Source organism: Papio anubis, chromosome 5, assembly GCF_008728515.1.
Source record: "Papio anubis isolate 15944 chromosome 5, Panubis1.0, whole genome shotgun sequence".
NCBI classification, from domain to species: Eukaryota; Metazoa; Chordata; class Mammalia; order Primates; family Cercopithecidae; genus Papio; species Papio anubis.
In genome coordinates this window covers 76402059-76424989 of record NC_044980.1, presented here as the reverse complement: position 1 = coordinate 76424989, position 22931 = coordinate 76402059, and the positions used below count along the sequence as shown (strand labels likewise).

General features: G+C 37.1%; 1 protein-coding gene across 7 annotated transcripts in view; it reads right to left on the bottom strand.

Moving 5' to 3' along the window:
• Window positions 1-22931, bottom strand: part of VCAN (versican) — a 111253-nt gene that overhangs the window by 63959 nt on the left and 24363 nt on the right. For all 7 annotated transcript variants that reach the window (XM_021939521.2, XM_021939527.2, XM_021939526.2 and 4 more), the window contains one exon: window positions 6230-6523. In XM_021939521.2, the coding sequence (XP_021795213.2) occupies window positions 6230-6523 (294 nt within the window). The remainder of the gene's footprint in view (window positions 1-6229; window positions 6524-22931) is intronic.

Below are 22931 nucleotides of genomic sequence, written 5' to 3'. Positions count from 1 at the left end.
TCTTTCTTTCAACTTCATGGTATAGATTTGTTTCTAATAAATTATAAAATGTGCCTGGCAGAGGCTGGTTGGCATTTATTGTAGTTCTACATTTTGTTCTATGTTCTACACACTCTGTTTGTATCTCCTAAGGATCTTGTTTTCAGGCTTACTTTAGCCTGAAACACAAATGTAGAACAGGAAATAAAGTACCCACATAATGTATTTTAGGTCTGTAATTACAAATCACTGAGAACAACCCTGAGCATCAGTAAGAACAGGCTCAGGCAATATAAAGTAACTTGTCATCATAAAATGCTGCATTAGAATGTCTCCAGATTTACAGAGAATGGCCTGGCTTGTTTAAAGAAATTTAAATTGTGTATAAAAGCAACAGTTTGTAAACAAGGTTCTTTCTCAACACAGGGAAAAGGCAGCAGCCTAGTATATAATGATTGTTTTATTTTTTAATAAAAAAAATCAGTATTTTTAAAAATAAAAACCTATTAATAGTTGCCACCGAACTCGAAAGAACTGTCCTGAAGAAACCTGCAGTTACTGTTTTGCTATATCCCATAGGACTTAAAGCTAGTTTTGTGAGTAAATGCTTGTTTGCCCTGAAAAGAGATGTAATAGCCATAGTATCTATAGTATCTTCTTTTTTACTTTTCATAATTCCAGAACAGGAGCCCTCAAAAAAACAAAACAGGCTACCTTTTAGTTCCATTTGCTCTGTAAAAACTTAATCATAAAAGGATATGATTTTATTGTAAATCAGACTAGGGCTGTAACAGGTTCCTTATTTTTTGTCTGGCACAAGCTGTTATTAGTTGTGGTCATTCCCCCAGACCATTTTAAAGCTCAGCTTCACCGATTTTATCATGAACATTTGATGGTTATTTACATTATGATACATTTAAATATTCTTTAAAGTCTGCCATTATTTATCTTTCTAATATTAAAACAAAACTAAACCAAAAAAGAATTGGAGTTTAAAAACATTAAATAACCTTTTCTTCCCCTTTTTAAACTAAAGCTTTTTCTACATTCATTTCCTGGAAGAAGCGTTGTTCTATTTTGATTGACATGAACAACTTAAAAACCCAAAATGTAGATGACTATTTTAATTCAATTCTCTATCCTCTGAAATTCCATAACCATTACTTCATTTAACTGCCAAATTTCATGTTTGTCTTATAACTGCATTCTTTGGGGAAATAGTAAAAAGATACATACAGAAAAAGTTCCCATGGAAACATAATATAAATACTTAGCAAACAGCATATTAGAGGAAATTTAATCATACTATTATTAATAACAACAAAAAAGCTAAATTTACTTTTTCCCTCTGAGTATTTCCTTGGCTAATGAAATTAACTTAGAAACAGGTACAACTGCATAAGGGGCTGTGAATCCAGGCTTCCTATGTTCCAATCCAAGCTCTCTGCTAGCAACGTTCTACAATGCTATGAAAATATGTTTATAGTGTTTTAAATATTGACTCATATTTTTAAAACTAAATAACTGGATTTCATTGTCAATTATTACTATGGAGTTTGCTGTTGCATTCCTTCCTCTAGTCCTGCTGTGTAATAAAGTAGTAGCAATATGTCCTAGAGAATCTGTTCTAGAAAGCCAGTATTTATGTGACTTTGTTTCCAAAAACAAGGGTTTTCCATAATTTTAGAGCCCTATTTAAAAAAAGAAAAGGTCTGCTTTTAATTAAGTTAATTAATTCTACTACTTGGAATGGAAAACCTCAGACTTCCTTTTCAGTTTGGGTGGCTTTTTCATCAACTTAACAGCTGATTTTGATCACAAGTCAGTGTATCTGAGGATCTGTGCCATTTGTTTCAGCCATTCCAGAAAAGGAAATAATTTTATAAAGCACAAATCTACAAAGATATTTTGAGAATAAATACCACTGTATTCATGATGACTATTGTAAAGATAAAAACAATTCCAGGTTATTCTAACAGTGTCCTTCCAATAGGTGCATTCACATGGAGACGTTTTGGTTCTGGAAAACTACCAGCATTCCTTCAACTTTATTATTGAGGAAGCCAACATAAATCAACACAATTCTTTTCCCACAAAAGTTCCTTTCCAACCTTTGCAGCTGTCTGCCCACAGATGTTTCACATCACTGTACTTATGGCATTTTTGTCCTATGGGCCATCTTCTCTGCTTCTGTTGCGAGACATGAGACAGATTTTCCTAATAAAACTTAAAACCCCTATTAGCAGCATGATAGTCAATTTAACTCATTCCCATGCTATCTACATTATTGAGAAATGACTAATTTTAACTTGGTTCTTCTATATTAAATTTGTTATACATAACTAAATGTAAACATGGTTAGAAAACTGTAAAGATTGGAGCGGTGGAATTACAATTCAAACTATCTTTTTAAACTTATATGAGTGATGGAATGCTAACAAATTCAAATTCAATAAACAGGAAACATTTCTAACATACCAATTGGGGAAAGGTTAGTTTTGACACATGTGGTCAGATTATGAACTAGGGCACACACAAAAAAGATAATGAACTAACCACAGGTTAGAAGGGCAGGCCAATTTTAACAGCGAATGAGTATGTAGGATAGGATAGAAAGTGGTGGGAATTAATGTAGCCTTCTCTGGACCACCATTTTGATTTCCAAGCTTAATCATAAATAGAGGAATGTGAAAAACAATGATGAAACTTCAAAGCAAGAACCTATCAATGATTAGAAATTTGGAGGTTGAAACTGTAAAACAAGAAAATTGTTTCAGTTGGAGAAGATGCTGAGGGAAAAATAAACAATTGTGATCAACAATAGAAAGGGCTGTTATTCAGATTTTGGTCTCCAACTCAAAAATGAAAACATGGGTTCAAATTCAAATGCAAAGTACTTAATTAGAAAAATTATCTGAGAGTGCAGGTCATGGAATTTTAGAATGAGTTTTCTAGGAAACATGTTCCATCTCCCTCTCTGGAGATAATTAATAACATTCGGTGAGAGATGATCATGAGTCTTGAACGGTTTTGATTCACTTAAGTTTGGGGATGTATGAAATGATCTTTCAAAGCCTTGTATAACTCTCCAACTTTCACAGAACTTGCTAAATTCTGAAGTCAAAAAAATAAATACGTTAAATTGTTTAATCATTAGGAGAAGATATACAGGAAAACTTTATCTTACAAATACATTACTTTGCCTACTTTTCAAATTTATTTGAAAAGAATAAAGCCTAATTTTATATTTTCTATCTGTCGTTGTGAATGTTTTAGTCAGTGACTTTGTGAGGTAAAGGGAATTAAAGCAAAGTAAGATTTGGCATTGTTCATTCACCAAGTGACTTAAAAAACACTTTCTACGTTTGGTAGAAGCAAACAAGAAAAATATGGTTATATTTCTAAATTCCTCTACATAACCAGCCAGCTGTATATCTCTGAAATCACTTTTGGAACTGTAGCTGAGGCCATGACTCTTACGAATTTTACCCTTTAGTCACTACTTGACTATGTGGGAAAGGTGGACATCAATTAAGTCATTTCGAAAATATTTTTCAAATTATTTAAAAATATATACTAGGCCAGGAGCAGTGGCTCACTCCTGTGATCCCAGCATTTTGGGAGGCCGAAATGGGTGGATCACCTGAGGTCAGGAGTTCGAGACCAACCTGATCAACATGGTGAAACCCCATCTCTGCTAAAAACACAAAATTAGCCGGGCATGGTGCTGTATGCCTGTAATCTCAGCTACTTGGGAGGCTGAGGCAGGAGAATCACTTGAACCCGGGAGGTGGAGGTTGCAGTGAGCTGAGATCACACCATTGTACTCCGGCCTAGGCAATAAGAGCAAAACTCCATCCAAAAAAAAAAAAAAAAAAAGTGTGTGTGTGTGTATATATATATGTGTGTATATATGTGTGTGTGTATATATATACCCACACACTAAAAAAAAGTTTGAAAAATAAATTAGAAATTTTGGAAAACTATTGGCATTATGTGTGGTTTAAGAAAGGCTTCTAGGCCGGCCCGGTGGCTCAAGCCTGTAATCCCAGCACTTTGGGAGGCCGAGGTGGGCGGATCACTAGGTCAGGAGATCAAGACCATCCTGGCTAACACAGTGAAACCCTGTCTCTACTAAAAAAGACACAAAAATTAGCCAGGTGTGGTGGTGGGCGCCTGTAGTCCCAGCTACTCGGGAGGCTGAGGCAGGAGAATGGCGTGAACCCGGGAGGCGGAGCTTGAAGTGAGCGATCACGCCACTGCATTCCATCCTGGGCAACAGAGCGAGACTCTGTCTCAAAAAAAAGAGAAAGGTTTCTATATGGCTAAACTCTTTTAACTTTCTATGTACTGAATGAATTCTGAATATAATAACATCTTAAGTAGGAAATAAATAAGAATCTAGCCACATGCTTAGGTGGGGAAGAAAGCAAAATATGAATCCATTATATTTACAAGTTATATACATGAAATGAATTAGAGAGATAAAAATGAATATAAACTTTTAAACATTTTTTGAATTTTGTGCAGATTTTTAGTAGGTGGTTACTCTATTTAAACATAAGTACCTTGTTATTTCATGTGTATTTTTCAATTAAATAAATAATTTAAAACACATCAGGATAAATTCTTTAATAATAGTCTTTGTGGCTATAGACAGGCTTTGATTTAAATTTTACCCACAGAGAGACGAAAAACGTTGTTTAAAAGTTTTCCGGTGCCAGTTTTATTAATAAAGCACAAGAAAATATCAAATAAGGAAGTCAGGCTGGATAATTCTACTCCTTCCCTAATTTAACCTCTCCAAGCCTTCCCCACAGCATACCAATCTCATTTTGCGCCTTAATTATGTCAGTCACGTAATGTAAAACTGATTTTAGAGCCTGAAGTACTTGAAAAATCATTGTTGTGACAATGTGGCTTAAAGGAATGTACATCTGTCTACTTTTAGAGATAAGGTTTATGTTGTTGTTGTTTTCCTGAAAATGATTAAGGAAGAATTCTGTTGTTTCAGGGCCTGAGAACAAAAGCTAGCATTTCTACAGCCTTTATGGATTGACCAGCTTGTATCAAGCTAATACACAACACATGGCTTTAACACTCAAGTTGAGTCTAAGGGAGGAGATCCAAGCAGAGGCTTCTTAGTAGGAGATAAAAAGTGTGAAAACAAACCTTTTGGTTGCACGAACATCCATTCTACTGACTACTTACAACATTACAGTCTGTGTCTTTTTGGTTGCTTAAAAATGCCTTTGTATTTCACTCTAGAAATCAATTATATAATAAGCTAGTACATTTTGTACTCATTTTAGTGACATATTGCTGTAACAAGATACATTGGAAATTTAGTCAAAATTGTTTACAAATTTGTTTCAACATAACCTAACTCTGTCTTGGATATACCCAAGGTCACCAAAATTCTGGGAGATCTTTGTTTAGCTAGCACAGTACAGATGGTTCAGTAAATATTCCAATGAGATGCTAGATTACTTGCTCGTTTAATTTGCATACTACAATTATGATACTTTATCATGTGACTATTGCTAACATTATTTGAGGACATCTGGAAAATTAAAATAATTATGAATGTTGAGAAACATTATTTAAAAAAACAATGTTAATTAGTAAACCTAACTAAAGATACTCTGTTATAGGCTGCAAAGAACACATACTGTACTTCAATATGATATTACAGATGATTAGAAGGCATGAATTTCCATTACTTGAAATAAATGGAGATTTTTATTGATAGTATAGTTCGTTTTTAGTTACGACTTTTTGAGTATCCATGTCAGCTTCAAGTACTCACCTGTAATTACTAAAATTTAAATTCTCTGCCATCTCAAAGAAAGAGAGTGATACCAAAGACAAAATAAACAATCTTAAGGATTTAACTCAGCCTCACTTGGCCTCAGCACTGTAGCACCAATAAGCAAATTGCAAAATTTAGGGACTGCAATTAATATAAAATACTCAGAAATATGCTCTGTGGCTCTGGACAGAACAGAGCACAGTTAAAGCTTAACCTGATATTTCCTCACCCCTCTAAAAATCCATTTGTCAAAATTCCTGTGGTTTTAACCATATCACTGCTGTTCAGTTTGCTTGCTTTTGAAAATCACTGAACTGTTTCCATTCCGTGCACAAACTGCAAGACATGGAATCCATTCCAACGGCTAGTTGAACATCAATGCATGCTTCGAAGCATTTTTTTTAATCTGTAATTTTTAAAAAGGTATCAAACACTTACGTTTAAAGCAGTAGGCATCAAATCTGCTATCAGGGGGAGGGAAGCCTGTCTGGTTCTCAAAACGATACAGGGTTCTCACCCCAAGTAGACCACCTCCACACTGGGCCCTGGCCACAGTCACAGGGTGGCGCACGCTGGCATCCGACAGCCACCCGTAATCGCACTGGTCAAAGCCGTTCCTCCACGCCGCCTGGAGTTCCCCCACTGTTGCCAGCCTGGCGTCCTGGTTTTCACACTCTTTTGCGGCCTCCTCGAAGGTGAATTTACTGGGGGCAGTGAGGTGGAACACATCACCTGGAAAAAGAAGAGGGGAAAAAAAGCCCAAAGTTTTATTATTCATTCCTTTCCTGTTGGATAAATATGGTGGGGGAGCAATTGGAGAAGCATGTAATACTTTTTCATGGCAAGGTAGCAGCTTCTGATACTTTAAAGCAGAAAACATAATGGTGACTTAGCTTCGTTGTAATTATGAATACATAATCATAAATAACACATACCAGAGAAGTTTTATTCTGTACGTGTGTGTGTATTGGCCATAGAATCAGTCATTTGATAATAACATTTTATAATACATTCTTAAAAATAAACAAATCCTTCTGAGTGATTCTTTAGATTACTATCCAGGAATTTTTTTTTTTTTTTTTTTTTTTAAAGCCTGCTATGTGCTTCCTAACATTGCATGTTGGAGGGGAAACCCTGCATTGAACTGCCACCACGGTTATTCCACTTCGTTTATCCTAAAATCCAATCGTAATTATCCGGCTTTCCTTCTCATTTATAACTACCAACAAAAAGAATTAACGCCATTAAATAAAAATAAAAAATAAAAATAAGAAAACCTCCAGAAATGTGAAGATGGAAAGAGCTCAGAGCGGTACGGAATTCTACTTCCTGCCTTCCCGTACCAGGAACAGGGCTGCCATGATGGTCAGGAAGGTTGTGGCCTGCACAGGAGCACCGGGCCCAGTGTGTAGGGAGGGCCAAGGTCGCCTCCCTCTCAGCCAGCCAAAGAAATTGCAGCCTCTTTGGAGAAAGCCTTTGTTTCACTTGCTCTGCGCAGAGGGAGCACTTTTTGCTAATTCTTACAAAGACACCCCAAGTGCTAGCAGGGGCTTCAACTAGGTCGAGATACTTTTTTTTTTTTTTTTTCAGGAGAATCGTTTGGACCCGGGAGGCAGAGGTTGCAGTGAGCTGAGATCGCACCACTGCACCCCAGCCTGGGCGACAGAGCGTGACTCCGTATCAAAAAAAAAAAGAGAGAGAGAGAGAAAAAAAATACTACCCCCCTCCGCCACCCGCTCGGGTCCCAGATGGAATCTCACCCTGTCGCCCAGGTTGGAGTGCAGTCGCACGATCTGGGCTCATTGCAACCTACACCTCCCGAGTTCAAGAGATTCTCCTGTCTCAGCCTCCCAAGTAGCTGGGATTACAGGCGCCTGCCACCATGCCCATCTAATTTTTGTATTTTTAGTAGAGACGGGGTTTTGCCATGTTGGCCAGGCTGGTCTCGAACTCCTGAACTCCTGATCCACCCGCCTCGGCCTCCCAAAGTGGTGCGATTGGTTAAACAGATTTTTTAATTTGCTGACTGATTAACAAGAAAAGGCTGGACAGTTGCTTTTTTTATTACTAAGTCTAATTAGCAGAGGGTATATTCATTATCATTTAACATGTTACAATGAAAGATTCTGGAAATTTTAGAGTTTATTAAATTGGACTTTTACTTAGCTAATTAACATAACAGTTTGCTGAAATAAATTCAACACAAATTAAATTATGTTTTTCACATGTGAGCAAAAGTAACCAAAGACAGAGGCAGAATTAGAGAATACCTAAGCCAATATTGCAGGCAAGAGGAGAAATGAAAACTGAAATAGAAAGTTAAAATGTTGATAGTCCACTATTGTAGCTGAGAGTCCTATTTCCATCTCACTGAGGCTGACCTCTGATTCTATGATATATTAGACAACTGGGATCCAAAGAGCTGTCAAGATTTGGATCTTCATCTGACTAAATCCAGATGTAACAAGCAATTGTTTAAAATGAATAGTGCTATTACTTTCTCTGAGTGGGTGATAGCACTACAAAACAAGAAAAATTAGTCATGGGGAAAATGGCCAAAGCACACATATCAGCTTTTCTCACTATATATCTAAAACTGCTATTGAGGAAACTAGGCCAAATTTCAGTGAGAGCTATTTGAAGAAGGGAGAGAGAAATTACTTTCACCTAACTGAAAGAAATGGTAGAGGTGAACATAGCTTTTTATTCTTAATTATCTAGTCTGGCAAAGGACAGTAATCTCAAATACAACAATACACTCAAAGAAAAAGTTCCCCCTCCCTGCTCTCACAGTGTCTCCCTTCCAAATAAATTTTAAAAGCATAAGGGTCACAGTGCCAGTTACATAGTATGTATTCAATAAGATTTGTTAAATGAATGGCACTTCAAGTTCTTATTAAGAAGCTAGGTCTCTTTTTTCCCCCATCCTTCCTAACAGCACATTAAATAAAGCTAACTCTGCTACAAAGCTTTGGAGAGATGGCTGCTGCCTGAAACAGGCATTTTATCTCACCATAGACTTGGCTCAAAGCAACATGGAGAATGGCAGAGAAATTACGTCACCCTGAACAGCCTCCTTCACCTCAGAGTAACACTTGCCTGAGGCCTGAAAGGGCTGCAAGTGTAAAGAAGGCAGTGTGCCAATAGTTTTCCCTAAGAGGTAGAACCCTTGGACTTGTTATTACAGCTGGAATATTAGTTGTGTTGCCTTAGTTTCCTGCATTTCCTGAGATACTCCTACCTTAAGGCAAAACTACCATTCCTCTGAAGTAAGAAGTGTGATTGGCCAACCACAGCAGGGCAAATAAATATAATTAATTGAGTAAAACTCTGCTTCTCCAACTGCACTGTTAGTCTATCTATTGGGGGACATCAACTTCTCCAAGGAAGACCAGACCAAAGGGCTAATGAGGAAAAAATGGCAGCATGATTTCATGGATAGCTGGTTTCCCAGTTTTAAACAGCAAACATGTTTGCAGTATTAAAAGAAAGGCTTCAGTAGGTGCTGGCCTGTTACAAAGAGAATTCTCTTATTAGTAGTAAATCAGTTCTGACCTACTTACAAAACTTTTCATGTAGAAACTCTTGTTAAATCTGACTTTATATCAGAATATCAATTATTTAATTTACTTGTTTGAAGTATACAATTTTCAATTATTTGTTTGATACCCATAGAATGATCATTTTACTACTCTGATTAAATTGTTATCCCCAATGCCATTCGCCTGCCTTCCTTCCTTCCTTCCTTCCTTCCTTCCTTCCTTCCTTCCTTCCTTTTCAAAAAAGATGGAGTCTTGCTAAGTTGTCCAGGCAGGAGTGCAGTGGCTTTTCCCAGGCATGATCATAGCACACTCTGTCCTCAACTTCCTAGCCTCTGGCAATCCTTCTTGCCTCAGATTCCTGAGTAGCTGGGACTACAGGCAGGCACCACTGTGCCCAACTTATCTTTTCAATTATGTGTAGAAATTTTTCAAACTTTCCAAATAAAATTTTTATAAAACATATTGCAAGAAACATTACCACTGGGATTTTTATAATTCTGATGAAAAAAGGAAGATTTAACCAGAATCAATTGAGTTACTTTAAGGTGAGGATTAAAATAATTACTCTGTTAAGATAATGTGTGGTCAGTTATTTTATTCAGCAATAATTATTGTTTTATTACAGAATGAGAAAAGGAAAAAAATACTTAAATTATGTTCTAAAAAATAACTATCTAAGCTTTCCTAAATCATAATTGTTTAGTGCGAACATTACCTTGCTCACCTCAAAAACCTAATGATACAGTGAAGCATTTACACTATAGAATTGAGTATGCCTTTAATCTCTTATAATTAACACCCAATCTATACCAAATGTGATAAGTTAAATGTCCAAACTTCTGTCCTTTCCATGTATCAACCCTCTATTATTAAGCAGGGACATCTGTACACAAATCTGTTTTATGGAATATTCTGGAAAACACTGCGCTAAAGACGTGTATTTTAATCAAGAAGAGGAATCTCAATTAACTTACAACATACATAACTTGGTACTAAGTTTCTGGTGTGTCTCAACCTGTTTAAGATAGAAGCAAAGTGAGCAGACTGGGTACCCAGTCAGAACTGAAGCAGGAGACAACAAAGCAAAGTATATATGATGCCAGTTGCCTCCCAGGGTTATGCCAAAGACTGCAAGTGAGCAAAAAGGGGAATGAGGCAGAGCAGGGAACTCTGATGAAGGGTCTAAGACAGCAATTTAAGCTGAACATAGAGCTCATTACTTAAAAAGAAGCTCATTTTATACAAAGTAAACCAAGGTATGGCAGATAGCAACAGGCTTTCTCCTCAACAATAAATTCCAGGAATAAGTCTTTCAACCCCATATATCACAAAAAAAATGCAGATTTTTAAGCTAAACATTATCTATTTCCACACTGAGAAAAGAAATGAAGATGTTAACATTTTCAAAGTTTCTATTGATCTATTTTCAGTCTTTAAATCCATAGTCAGGAATTATTTATAAGTCAAATTATATGTTGTAAACTATAGCACAGTGGAATGAAACTGGATAGAAATGAAGTCTGGACCAGTAACAGAATTGTAAATCCAGGCTTGGTCCAAAAATGAATGGTCATAGAAGGATGCCTCCAAAGATAAAATCTAATGCCTAGAGGGAAAGTCAAATCAGGAACCCAAGGAATGGACAAAAGAGAAAGCCACTGATCACAGCAAACATGGGAAATCAGGCAAATCAAATAGGCAAGTTTGCTTAGTTGGTGTTTCTCAATATGATTTAATTGGCCCAGCTGTGTAAGCTCCTACCCAGAGGGTATCGTAAAGCTACCTTTTTACCACTGATGAGAATAATAAAAGTTCTTCCTGAGTTTTTAATCACAGTACAACCTTTAGAGTTAGACGGGGAATGCACAGCATTCAGTGAGAGAAAATGCCTATTTTATTAGCATAGAACTAGGTTGTGTTCTCTCTCTGCTCCTGGATACTTGTTCCTGAAGAATTTAATGTACTTTTAGATTTACCGGATAGTTGCTCTCCTGGAAAACAAGCATCTTATTAATAAGTTCCAGGAGTAGCCTCATCAAAGCAGCTAAATTGATAGGACAATTATCAAAGTTGTAATTACAGCACAGATTTGGAACTTGTTTCTAAATGTTGCCTATCCATGAGAGAATGTTTTATTTTTCTCTAATTGAAAACAGTAAATAAAATGTCAAGTGATATGATTTGGCTGTGTCCCCACCCAAATCTCAACTTGAATTGTATCTCCCAGAATTCCCACATGTTGTAGAAGGGACCCAGGGGAAGGTAATTGAATAATGGGGGCCAGTCTTTCCTGTGCTATTCTTATGATAGTTAACAAGTCTCAAAAGATCTGATGGGTTTATCAGGGGTTTCTGTTTTTGCTTCCTCCTCATTTTCTCTTGCCACTGCCATGTAAGAAGTGCCTTTCACCTCCCGCCAAGATTCTGAGGCCTCCCCAGCCATGTGGAACTGTAAGTCTAATTAAACCTCTTTTTCTTCTCAGTCTCTGGTATGTCTTTATCAGCAGTGTAAAAATGAACTAATACAGTAAATTGGTACCAGTAGAGTGGGATGTTGCCGAAAAGACACCTGAAAATGTGGAAGCAATTTTGGAACTGGGTAACAGGCATAGATTAGAACCATTTGGAGGGCTCAGAAGAAGATAGGAAAATGTGGGAAAGTTTGGAACTTCCTAGAGGCTTGTTGAATGGCTTTGCCCAAAATGCTGATAGCGATATTGACAATAAGGTCCAGGCTGAGTTGGTCTCAGATAAAGATGAGGGACTTGGGGACTGGAGGAAAGGTGACTCTTGTTATGTTTCAGCAAAGAGACTGGTAGCATTTTGCCCCTGCCCTAGAGATTTATGGGAACTTTGAACTTGAAAAAGATGTTTTAGGGTATGTGGTGGAAGAAATTTCTGAGCACCAAAGCATTCAAGACGTGACTTGGGTTCTGTTAAAGGCATTCAGTTTTATAAGGGAAGCAGAGCAAAAAAGTTTTGAAAAACTGCAGACTGACTATGCAATAGAAAAGAAAAACCCATTTTCTGGGGAGAAATTCAAGCCAGCTGCAGAAATTTGCATAAGTAGCAAGGAACCTAACGTTAATCCCCAAGACCATGGATAAAATGTCTTTGGGCCATGTCAGAGACCTTCACAGCAGTCCCTCCCATCACGAGGAAAAAGTGGTTTCATGGGCCAGGCCCAGGGTCCCCATGCTGTATGCAGATTGGGGAATTGGTACCCTGTGCCCTAGCCACTCAAACCATGGCTGAATAGGGCCAGTGTGCAGCCCAGGCTGTGGCTTCAGAGGGTGGAAGCCCCAAACCTTGGCAGCTTCCACATGGTGTTGAGCCTGTGGGTGCACAGATGTCAAGAACTGAGGTTGTGGAACCTCTGCCTAGATTTCATAAGATGTTTGGAAATGCCTAGATACCCGGGCAGAAGTTTGCTGCAGGGGTGGGGCCCTCATGGAGAACCTCTGCTAGGGCAGTGCAGAAGGGAAATGTGGAGTTGGAGCCCCCAGACATAGTCCCTAAAGGGGCACTCCCTAGTGGAACTGTGAGAAGAGGGCCACCATCTTCCAGAACCCAGAATGGTAGATCCACTGACAGCTTGCACTGTGTGCCTGGAAAAGTCGCAGACACTCAATGCTAGCCCATGAAAGTAGCCAGGAAGGAGGCTGTACCCTGCAAAGTCACAGGGGCAGAGCTGCCTGAGACCATAAGAACTTACCTCTTGCATCAGCATGACCTGGATGTGAGACCTGCAGTCAAAGGAGATCATTTTGGAGTTTTAAAATGTGACTGCCAGACTGGATTATGGACTTGCATGGGCCCTGTAACTGCTTTGTTTTGGCCAATTTCTCCCATGTGAAATGGTTGTATTTACCCAATACCTGTACCCCCACTGTATCTAGGACATAACTAGTTTGCTTTTGATTTTACAGACTCATAGGCAGAAAGGGCTTGCCTTGTCTCAAATGAGACTTTGGACTGGACTTTTGGGTTAATGCTGAAATGAGTTAAGACTTTGGGGAACTGTTGGGAAGGAATGATTGGTTTTGAAATGTGAGGACATGAGATTTGGAGGGGCCAGGGGTGGAATGATATGGTTTGGCTATGTCCCCACCCAAATCTCAACTTGAATTGTATCTCACAGAATTCCCATGTGTTGTGGGAGGGACCCAGGGGAGGTTATGGAATCATGGGGGTCGGTCTTCCCCATGCTAGTCTTGTAATAGTTAATAAGTCTCATGAGATCTAATAGGTTTATCAGGGGTTTCTGCTTTTACTTCTCCCTCATTTTTTCTTGCTGCCACCATGTAAGAAGTGCCTTTCACCTCCAACCATGATTCTGAGGCCTCCCCAGCCATGTGGAACTGTAAGTCCAATTAAACCTCTTTTTCTTCCCAGTCTTGGGTATGTCTTTATCAGCAGCATGAAAATGGACTAATACATCAGGAAATATACCAAATATATTTTATATAAACAAAGTGATGCATTACTTAAGATGTCAGGTTTAAAGTAAGTTAAATTGTTATAATAAGAATTCATCAGGATGAGTGCAATGGCTCACGCCTGTAATCCTAGCACTTTGGGAGGACAAGGTGGGTGGATAATCTGAGGTCAGGAGTTCGAGGCCAGACTGGCCAGCACAGTGAAATCCTGTCTCTACTAAAAATACAAAAATTAGCCAGGCGTTGTGGTGCATGCCTGTAATCCTAGCTACTGGGGGGCTGAGGCAGGAAGATTGCTTGAACCCAGGAGGCAGAGGTTGCAGTGAGCTGAGATCGTGCCACTGAACTATAGCCTGGGCAACAGAGAGAGACTCCATCTCAAAAAAAAAAAAAAAAAAAATTCATCAAGGTACATACATATATATTCAGATTAGTGTACATATAAAATATGATATATAACAGAGCCTTTCATGCATAGGATAATTTGCATATTCATATGGAAAGCATATGCAGTATCTTAAGCCATAGTTTTCCAAAATTTCAAATTAAATACATATAGCTTTGACATATTCCTGTTATTTCAACTTTCCAGGGATGCCCTAGAAGAAATTGGGAGACATGTTGTAAGACTTTAATATCTGATGACATTCCACAAACTAAAGTTATCTTAATTGTGGGAATTAACATCAGAAATTAAGAGAAAAAATACTCTAATTTGACCAATAGCTGCTACAAGACTCCCTAGAAAGTGGACCATGTATATTTTTTTCACAATTCTGTTTGCTAAGTGGAAAAGCTGCTTCTTGACTGACTCAAACATGACACATACTGAAATGGCAAGCAATGATGAAAACAAATCAAAACATTAAAAATGACCCAAAGTGTTCAAAAGCTAGTTTATACTCAGGAGTCACTCAACAATATGATTAAAAAGCCTGAGTCTAGAGTAAAACTGGGATAGGATCTTTCTCCCCCACTGACAATTCTTGCAATCACCAAGGTGAAAGGAGGACTTAATCACAGATAATTACACAGTTCTTTCCTGGACTGCAGCAGATGGGCTGCTCTCTGTGGCAGTCAAAGCTGAGATCTCACCAGTTTTCTAGCAGAGTATATTTGCTGGGTGATGTGATACATGATTATGTTTCTTCTGTTCATTGGTGCTTATAGCTCTACTATACTGCACTATTTGGTCTAAAAATCAGTTCTTGTAGACTAATTTATAATTTCCTTTTGGAAATTTGGGACCAGAACTCCCTGGTTTTTTGGCTTTTTGTTGTTGTTGTTGTTGTTGTTGTTTTACTATAAAAGTTCAAGATTTTTAAATGTTTTCACATTTCCTTGCTATCTGGGTCAAAATGGTATATAAGTAATAAATGGATGCAAAAGTAAATGGGATGAGTAAGCAGGAAGTAGTTACATGAAATGAACTTCTAAATACCCATATGATAAAATCGCTAACAGAATATATCAAGTATCAAGGTAATAGCAACAATTCAACAAAATGATTAGCTTTGACGTGTTGGACTTTTAAGCTTTTTCAACACTTTCTTTTTCTTCTCTGTGTCTCTCTATCTCTCTGTCTATCTCTCTCTCTGTCGTATTTTGGTCTGTATTGATAAACATAAGATCAAAGCAGCAAAAACTAATGCTTATTATCCACTGAATCACAAAGTCCATCAGCTTCACATAGATTGGTTAACAGCTAATATATACGGCTATATAATCTTTTAAGGGCTAACATTTGTAGATAATTTAAAAGCAAGTCAATTTCCTCTAAGATTTGATTATTTAACCTGCACAAAGGCCAATCTTCTGTTAACTGAGACAAGAAAACTCTAGGGCTGCCAAAATAACTTCATTTTAGACCCCACAGTTAGTGTTAGGCTGGTAATGTTTCTAATTTGGGAGTAATGAAACTAGAAAGCTAGGAGGGCCCCCTCCAAATTTCTCCCTTGTATTAGGCTAAAGTAGAGCATAATGTGACTTAAAGCATAGTCTTTGAGTTTTAAAAATGTTAACCTGTAATTAATTATTAGAGAATTATCCATAGTCTACTATGATAGTCAGTTAATATTCTCTAAATCAGATTGTATTCATTTGAAAATGAATCTGCATATTTGCAAATGTGTTATTACACAAGATCTTACCTATGTCAATTTGAAGAGGTTAAAGATACAGGAAGCCCCCACTAAAACGTAAACACATTTGTACGGTTTTCAGAATGTCTGGACTCATTCTTTCCCATTGACAGAGCAGTAGGTTTTAATTAGAGTGAGAAAGAGGTTCTAAAAATTTCTGGGTTTCTGAGTCTTCAAAATATACAAAAGATTGAACGTGTTATTTGGTTTGACAGGCACAGAATGACCTCAGGTCAACACAGGAGGATCAGCCTAGTTTGGGTTTTTTTGGCTTTTCACAGCTGGGAGGTAAATGGCGACTGTATTTCCAAAGAAGTTCTTTTGATTCAGAACACCAGGAGACCCTGACATAAAAACCTTAAAGCAAATGACTGTCACATGCTTCAAGGAGTTTATGTCAAGACCGTTCTACTTATGTAAAGTAAGATTATAAAATGAAAGAGAGTGTATAAAGAAAATCCTAAGGAATCCACTAATAAACAATTAGAACTAAGAGGCAAGTTCAGCAAGGTTGCAAGATACAAGACCAATATATAAAAATCAATTGCATTTCTATACACTTGTAATAAACAATCAAAAAACAAAATTAAGAAAATTATATTTGCATTTGCATCGAAATAGTAAAATATTTACAAGTAAATTTAACAAAAGAACTGCAAAACTTATACTCTGAAAAGAACAAAATATTGTTGAATAAAATGAAAGAATATCTTTAAAAAAGCGAAAGATATCTGAGGTTCACAGATCAGAAGCCATAATATTGCTAAGAGGGCAATATACCCCAAGTTGATCTAGAGATGCATTGCAATCTATATCAGAATCCTAGCTGGCTTCTTTGCAGAAATTGACAAGCCAATTTTAAAATTCATATGGGAACTCAAGAAATCCAGAATACTAAAACAATTTTGAAAAAGAAGAACACAGTTGGAGGCCTCACACTTTCCAATTTCAAAATTTACTACAAAGCAATTGTAATAAAGACATTGTGGTACTGGCATAAAGATAGACATACAGATCAATGGAATATAATTGAGAGTCTAGAAATAAACCCATCTACCTATGGTCAATTGATTTTCAACAGGGTGCCAAGGTCATTAAATGGAGAAATAATTATCTTTTCAACAAATGGTGCTGGGACCACATCCAAAAGAATGAATTTGGACTCCAACCTCACACCATATACAAAAACTAACTCCAAATGGATCAAAATAAAAGCAAAAGAGTTAAAACTTACAAATCTCTTAGAATAAAACACAGAGATAAATCTTCATGACTGGAGATTTGGGAATGTTTTCTTAGATATGACACCAAAAGCACAGAAATTTTAAAAATAGACAAATTGGACTTTTCATCTAAAGTAAACACTTTTGTGCTTCAAAGGGCCTTATCAAGAAAGTAAAAAGACAATTCACTGAATCAGAAAAACTATTTGTAAATCATTTACATGAGAAGACATGCAAATCTAGAATATACAAAGAGCACTCACAATTTAATAATAAAAAAACAACACAATTATAAGTGGGCAAAGTTTCAGAGTAGACGTTTCTACCAAGAAGATTGATAAATAACTAGCAAGCACATAAAAAGGTGTTGGAGCTCATTAGCCATGAGAGAAATACAATTTAAAACCACAGAGATACTACTTTACACTCATTAGGATGGCTACACAAAAGGTCAAATAATAGCAAGTGTTAACAAGACTGTGGAGGAATCAGGACCCTAATATACTGCTGATGAGAATGTAAAACGGTACAGCCACATTGAAAAACAGCCTAGAATTTCCTCAAAAAGTTAATAGTAGAGTTACCATTTGACCCAGCAATCCCAATCATTGTAATCCTATCTGTAATGCAATCATTGCTCAAATAAGAATTATGATTTTTTCTAATGAGATATCAGAGATTTGGGGGAGCTTTGAGGGTACTTTTTTATCTTCTTGGCTTGCAAGACTGTCTGCTGCTCTACTGGGGAATCTTTGGTGGTCCTGTGAGTTTATGGCAGTAGAAGAAGAAAAAAAGGCATATCCAATCACTTAATGTTTGTGCCTCAGTTTCCTTACAGGCAAAGGTGAGGTTTCTTTTAAAAAGTTCCTGACAAAGATTTCATAAGATTTAAGTTAAATAATACTCCAACCATACAGTAGATGTTTTCCTTCCTCATTCTACTCATGAAGCTACCTCACAGTCAATCTTACTGAAGTCACTATACTGAATAAGGACATCATCTTCCAGAGGTGCTCCCCCCATGCTGTGCTTAATTGCTTTCCTCTTTGGCTCTTAGGTAGACTGTTCAAACACTGTACACAGAAGCAACTCCAAGCAAGGTGTGTTAATCTCCAAAGTCTATATAGGAAGCTACAGAGCATAAAAAGTTTTCGGCATCTTCTAGGCCCAACTGCAACAAATGTGAAGAGATTCTGAAATCAAGAATCACTATTTTAACCATCAGCGGAATCATAGTGTGCAGGAGGCTCTTCAAGCTGATATGTGGCTTTTTAACTGAATAAGCCCAGTAAGGACACAAATCACTAATTCTTAAATAACCTCCATCAGTGAAGTATTCTGTGGATTACATACTATAAATCTCATTAAAATTAATAGGCAATCTGAGAATCTATAGGAAAAAAATTACACAATTTCCAGATTTGATATCTGATTTTGGTTCAATCAAAACCTCTAAAAAGCTAGAACTAACCCTGCTTTAAGACCTACTTGATGATGTTTATCTAAATGCTTAGATTTTCATATCTAAAGGAGCTCATAAAGTAACAAAAATGCAAAAGTTGTTTTGGTTCTAGGTGAGTCACAAGAATGATATGGAGGCATTAGGTAAGTCACAGAGGTGACAAAGCCATCTTGGACTTTGACATCAGGAAACAGTAAAAATAATAACCTATAATTGATGAATAGGTATTAATACAAGAAAAGCAATCCCAGAGAGGACAATTTGCTGGGAAGGAATGGAAGGCAAGGAAAATAAATTATCATGAGAGGCCAGAAAGGAGTATCTCTGGGAAGGAGTAATTTCTAAGAGACATCAAAGAAAAGAGTGAGAGGAGAAATACAAAGAGAAAAAAATAGTATCATGGTGATTAAATAATGGTAAAAAGTAGATCTTTTTGAATTTGGTAAATAATGCAAAGCATTTTTTCAAGTGTTATAAATAAATGGCAAGGTGGTGGTGGAAGGCAGTTTCCAGAAGAGACAAAGATTGGAAAAATACTACAATTACCACCAACTATTTGTTGGATAACTATTATGTGTCTGTGATTGGAACAGGCTCTTGATTGCAGTTGGGAAAGATATAGAAGTTTACGGTCTTATCTCTACTAGAGCTTACAATAATTTTGCTGAAATAAAACAAACATATAACATTTTATATTTTATGAACACAAAGAAACCAGAAAGCAATTAAGCAATAAATCACATGGAACTAACTCTAAGTAAAGTAGAAGTTCAGAGTCAAGAAATTTCAGTGTGAGCTGCAATAGCCAAAAGGGGGATCCTGGAAGCAGTAAGTCTTCAAGCACAGGCAAAATCACAATGTTGAAGGGATGACGGGTGTGTGTTCCCTGAGAGGAACAGAGCAGACTTGCAAGCAGGAGCAAGCAAAGGGTCTGTGAAGGGCAAGATGCACGTGTGTGGGGTCACACTGAAGAGTGTGGGAACCAAGGGTGAATAGATTGCAGTAGAGCAGGTCTAGGCTTTGAAGACCAGGCAGAGTATATGCTTGTGGATGAAGCCAACAAAACCAACGCACAACGTTAAGTAGGAGAATTACATGGCAATGATGTTTAAGTGTTTTGATGGTAGTAAAACAGATCCCCCGAAGTACTCTTAAAGTGATGGGGACTATATGTGACAACCAAAACCAAAAATGAAACTCAAAAGTGATTCACAAACTAGAAATATGGGTATGAAATTCAGAAGAGAATTCGGGGGCTAAACATGCAAAACTAGAAATTAACATCTTCATTGTTCACTTATTAGTTCTTTTGGTATTCTTTCATGCCCCATAGGTCCCACAAGACTTTTGGCTTACAATGTATGTATAAGAGAACAAAAATGAAATTAAACAAACTAATAAGAAAATTAAAGCAATAAAAAAATCAGGAAGCTGGTAAGATACTGATGGAGCCTAGAGAAGTGTGAAACTATCCAGAAAGCAATTGTAAAGTAAGGTGAGTAGGGAGGCATTAATGGTTTAGAAGCTAATTCATTAATTCACTCATTTATTCAGCTCTACCTATGGAGCACCTACTATATGCTAAGGAAATATTGGGCATACAAAAATGAACTTGTATGTTTCCTTCTTTCCCCAAATCCATAGTTTAGTAGGAGAGAAAGAAGTATAAGCAAATATTTGCAAGAGGGTAATTATAGTCATACATTCAAGGTTCAGAGATGATAAAGATGAGAAGAATCAACCAGGTCTTCAGGAGGGAATATGAGATGAAAGAGAGTGCCCACAGTATAGGCCTGTCAAAGTGCTGGGAAGTTTGTGTAAAAAAACAGGGAATTGGAATAGTAGGATAGTAGTTAACCCAGGTGAAGTAAATACCAAAAGGCAGGGCTATATAGAAAATGCAGGCCATAAGAGGATAGGCCTATGTCATAAGGGAAAGAAACTCCTGAACCAACCATTTGTCAGGTCTGGGGACAAGACTGGAAGTATTGACTCATTTGCAAGGAAACTAAGTGGGTCAACAATGAAAGAAGGTAGTAGGACCTCATCTGCAATCCTCCAATTTATCTGTGGGGTAAATTAAATGCCTAAAAAAGAAACTTGTTTTTTAAAGTACCTGCTACCATCAGGAAGCCAAATAAATAGTCAGTCTATTAATTTCATTCTTAAATAATTCCGATCCTTTACCTAATTTCTTGAGCCATTTAATCATCTCAACTCTACCTTAAAACCCTCCCAATGTTTTCCAAATCTGTCTTACTGGGAAACAAAGTTTAAAATTCCTAATAAGGATTATTTTGTGGATCTTAATTTCTAGATTCTCATTTATAAATTTTAATTTCATTAATTTCTTAATAATAGCATTATATTACTGATTGAATCATGTCTAATAAGCCATCATAATTTCCAGACCATTTCTAAGAACACAAGCTGATATTTAAATGTTTACTAGTGAATATAGCTAATGTAATTACTCTTTAACACTTAATAGGTTATTTTGAAAAGCAGAATTAAGTATTCATTGAATATGCATAACTGTTATAATCACCACCTTAGGAAAAGAACTCTACTAGATTTTTCCCCCAAAACTGGCAGGATTTAATTTAGTGCAATTATTTAAATTTTATAGAGAAACACATATGTCAGGAAAATATGACATTATAAAACAAGAAAGGAGAAAAAACAGGTCAACATTCTGTCAACTATATATCTTTCACAACAAATAATTAAATTAAAACAGAAAATTAATTGCCTTTTTGAGCAAGGTTTCATTTTATACTTAATTGGCTTTTTCATCAGACCATCTGGGATATACGGCTTCTGATCTAAATTAATTGCACCTTGGTTCATAACTCCTGTGTGTGTGTGTTCCATCACATGCATTCTGAATACATCAAATCTTTTACTGTCCCCACCATTTCTCATACACACACACTTGGCTCCCCCAAATACAATAAAATATAGGTGGGAATTATTTGACTCATGAATTTAGCAATGCCTCTTACAAGGAATCTTGACTCACCTTCAAATAATCTTTTATCAACATGGTAATTGAAATACCAGATGTAATTTTATGTAGTCAACTTTCCACAAGAATTTTTTATTAATTCACAGATTAGCCAATGGTCTTTACTTCAAAAGGGAAGACATATACTTCAGTTAAGAAATGAAAGAAGCCTTACAAGAATGATTTCATGATCTTCCTCTTACCTCATCAGCCATAAAAGTTACCTTTCACCCCCATTCCTGCTCACTTTCAAGCCAAGAAAGAAAAGAGCAGTGTCCAAAGATTTGATACTTAGTCCAAGAGTCAATAAACAAGGAGGAAAAAAATGTCAGGAACAATGTTATTGTAAACATGGTGAATATCCTCCAGATTTGTCAAGTTTCTTCTATGAAACAAATAAATGCCTTGTTACTTTGCTGACACAAATTTCAGCGAGTGCTTGAATTAATATTTGAACTGACTCTTTTATATTTCTCTTCCAAGTTTTTTTTTTTTTTTTTTTTTTGAGACAGAGTCTCGCGCTGTGTCACCCAGGCTGGAGTGCAGTGGCGCGATCTCGGCTCACTGCAAGCTCCGATCTCGGCTCACTGCAAGCTCCGCCTCTCAGGTTCACGCCATTCTCCTGCCTCAGCCTCCGAGTAGCTGGGACTACAGGCGCCCGCCACCACGCCCGGCTAGTTTTTTGTATTTTTAGTAGAGACGGGGTTTCACCATGTTAGCCAGGATGGTCTCGATCTCCTGACCTCGTGATCCACCCGCCTCGGCCTCCCAAAGTGCTGGGATTACAGGCTTGAGCCACCGCGCCCGGCTCTCTTCCAAGTTTTACATCTTAAAACAAAAAGATTAAAATTCTGTTGATTTGGTATAAAGACCCTAAGTAAAGTCATGCTATATTCCACATTACAAGTTTTCAGTTACCAAATATGTAGATTTATCCAAAATAACTTTATAAACTACAGTTTGGTTACATTGGGACATAAACGGGCTTCCTTAGAAGTGACTGTGTTTATGGAACTGGGAGAGGATGTCTATAAGACTAGTAAGTCCTTCATCATGGGAGATATACATTCATCCTCAGAGCTCCTCTTCTGACAGAGTCCAGTTCCTGAACACTGGTTATGATACTATGAGCAGATTGTGGGGAGCCATCATTCAATGAAGACAGTGTGACTAGGAAATCCCTGGAAGGACTCCCACCACCAAGACTTGTCAAAAGTTCTTCAAACAATACTTGCAGAGGCCCTGAAATTTCTGGGACTTCTATAAAATCCCTCTCTGGGCTTGAAAAAATAATTTTGAATGTGGGCAGTCTATAGCTTTAGAGAGC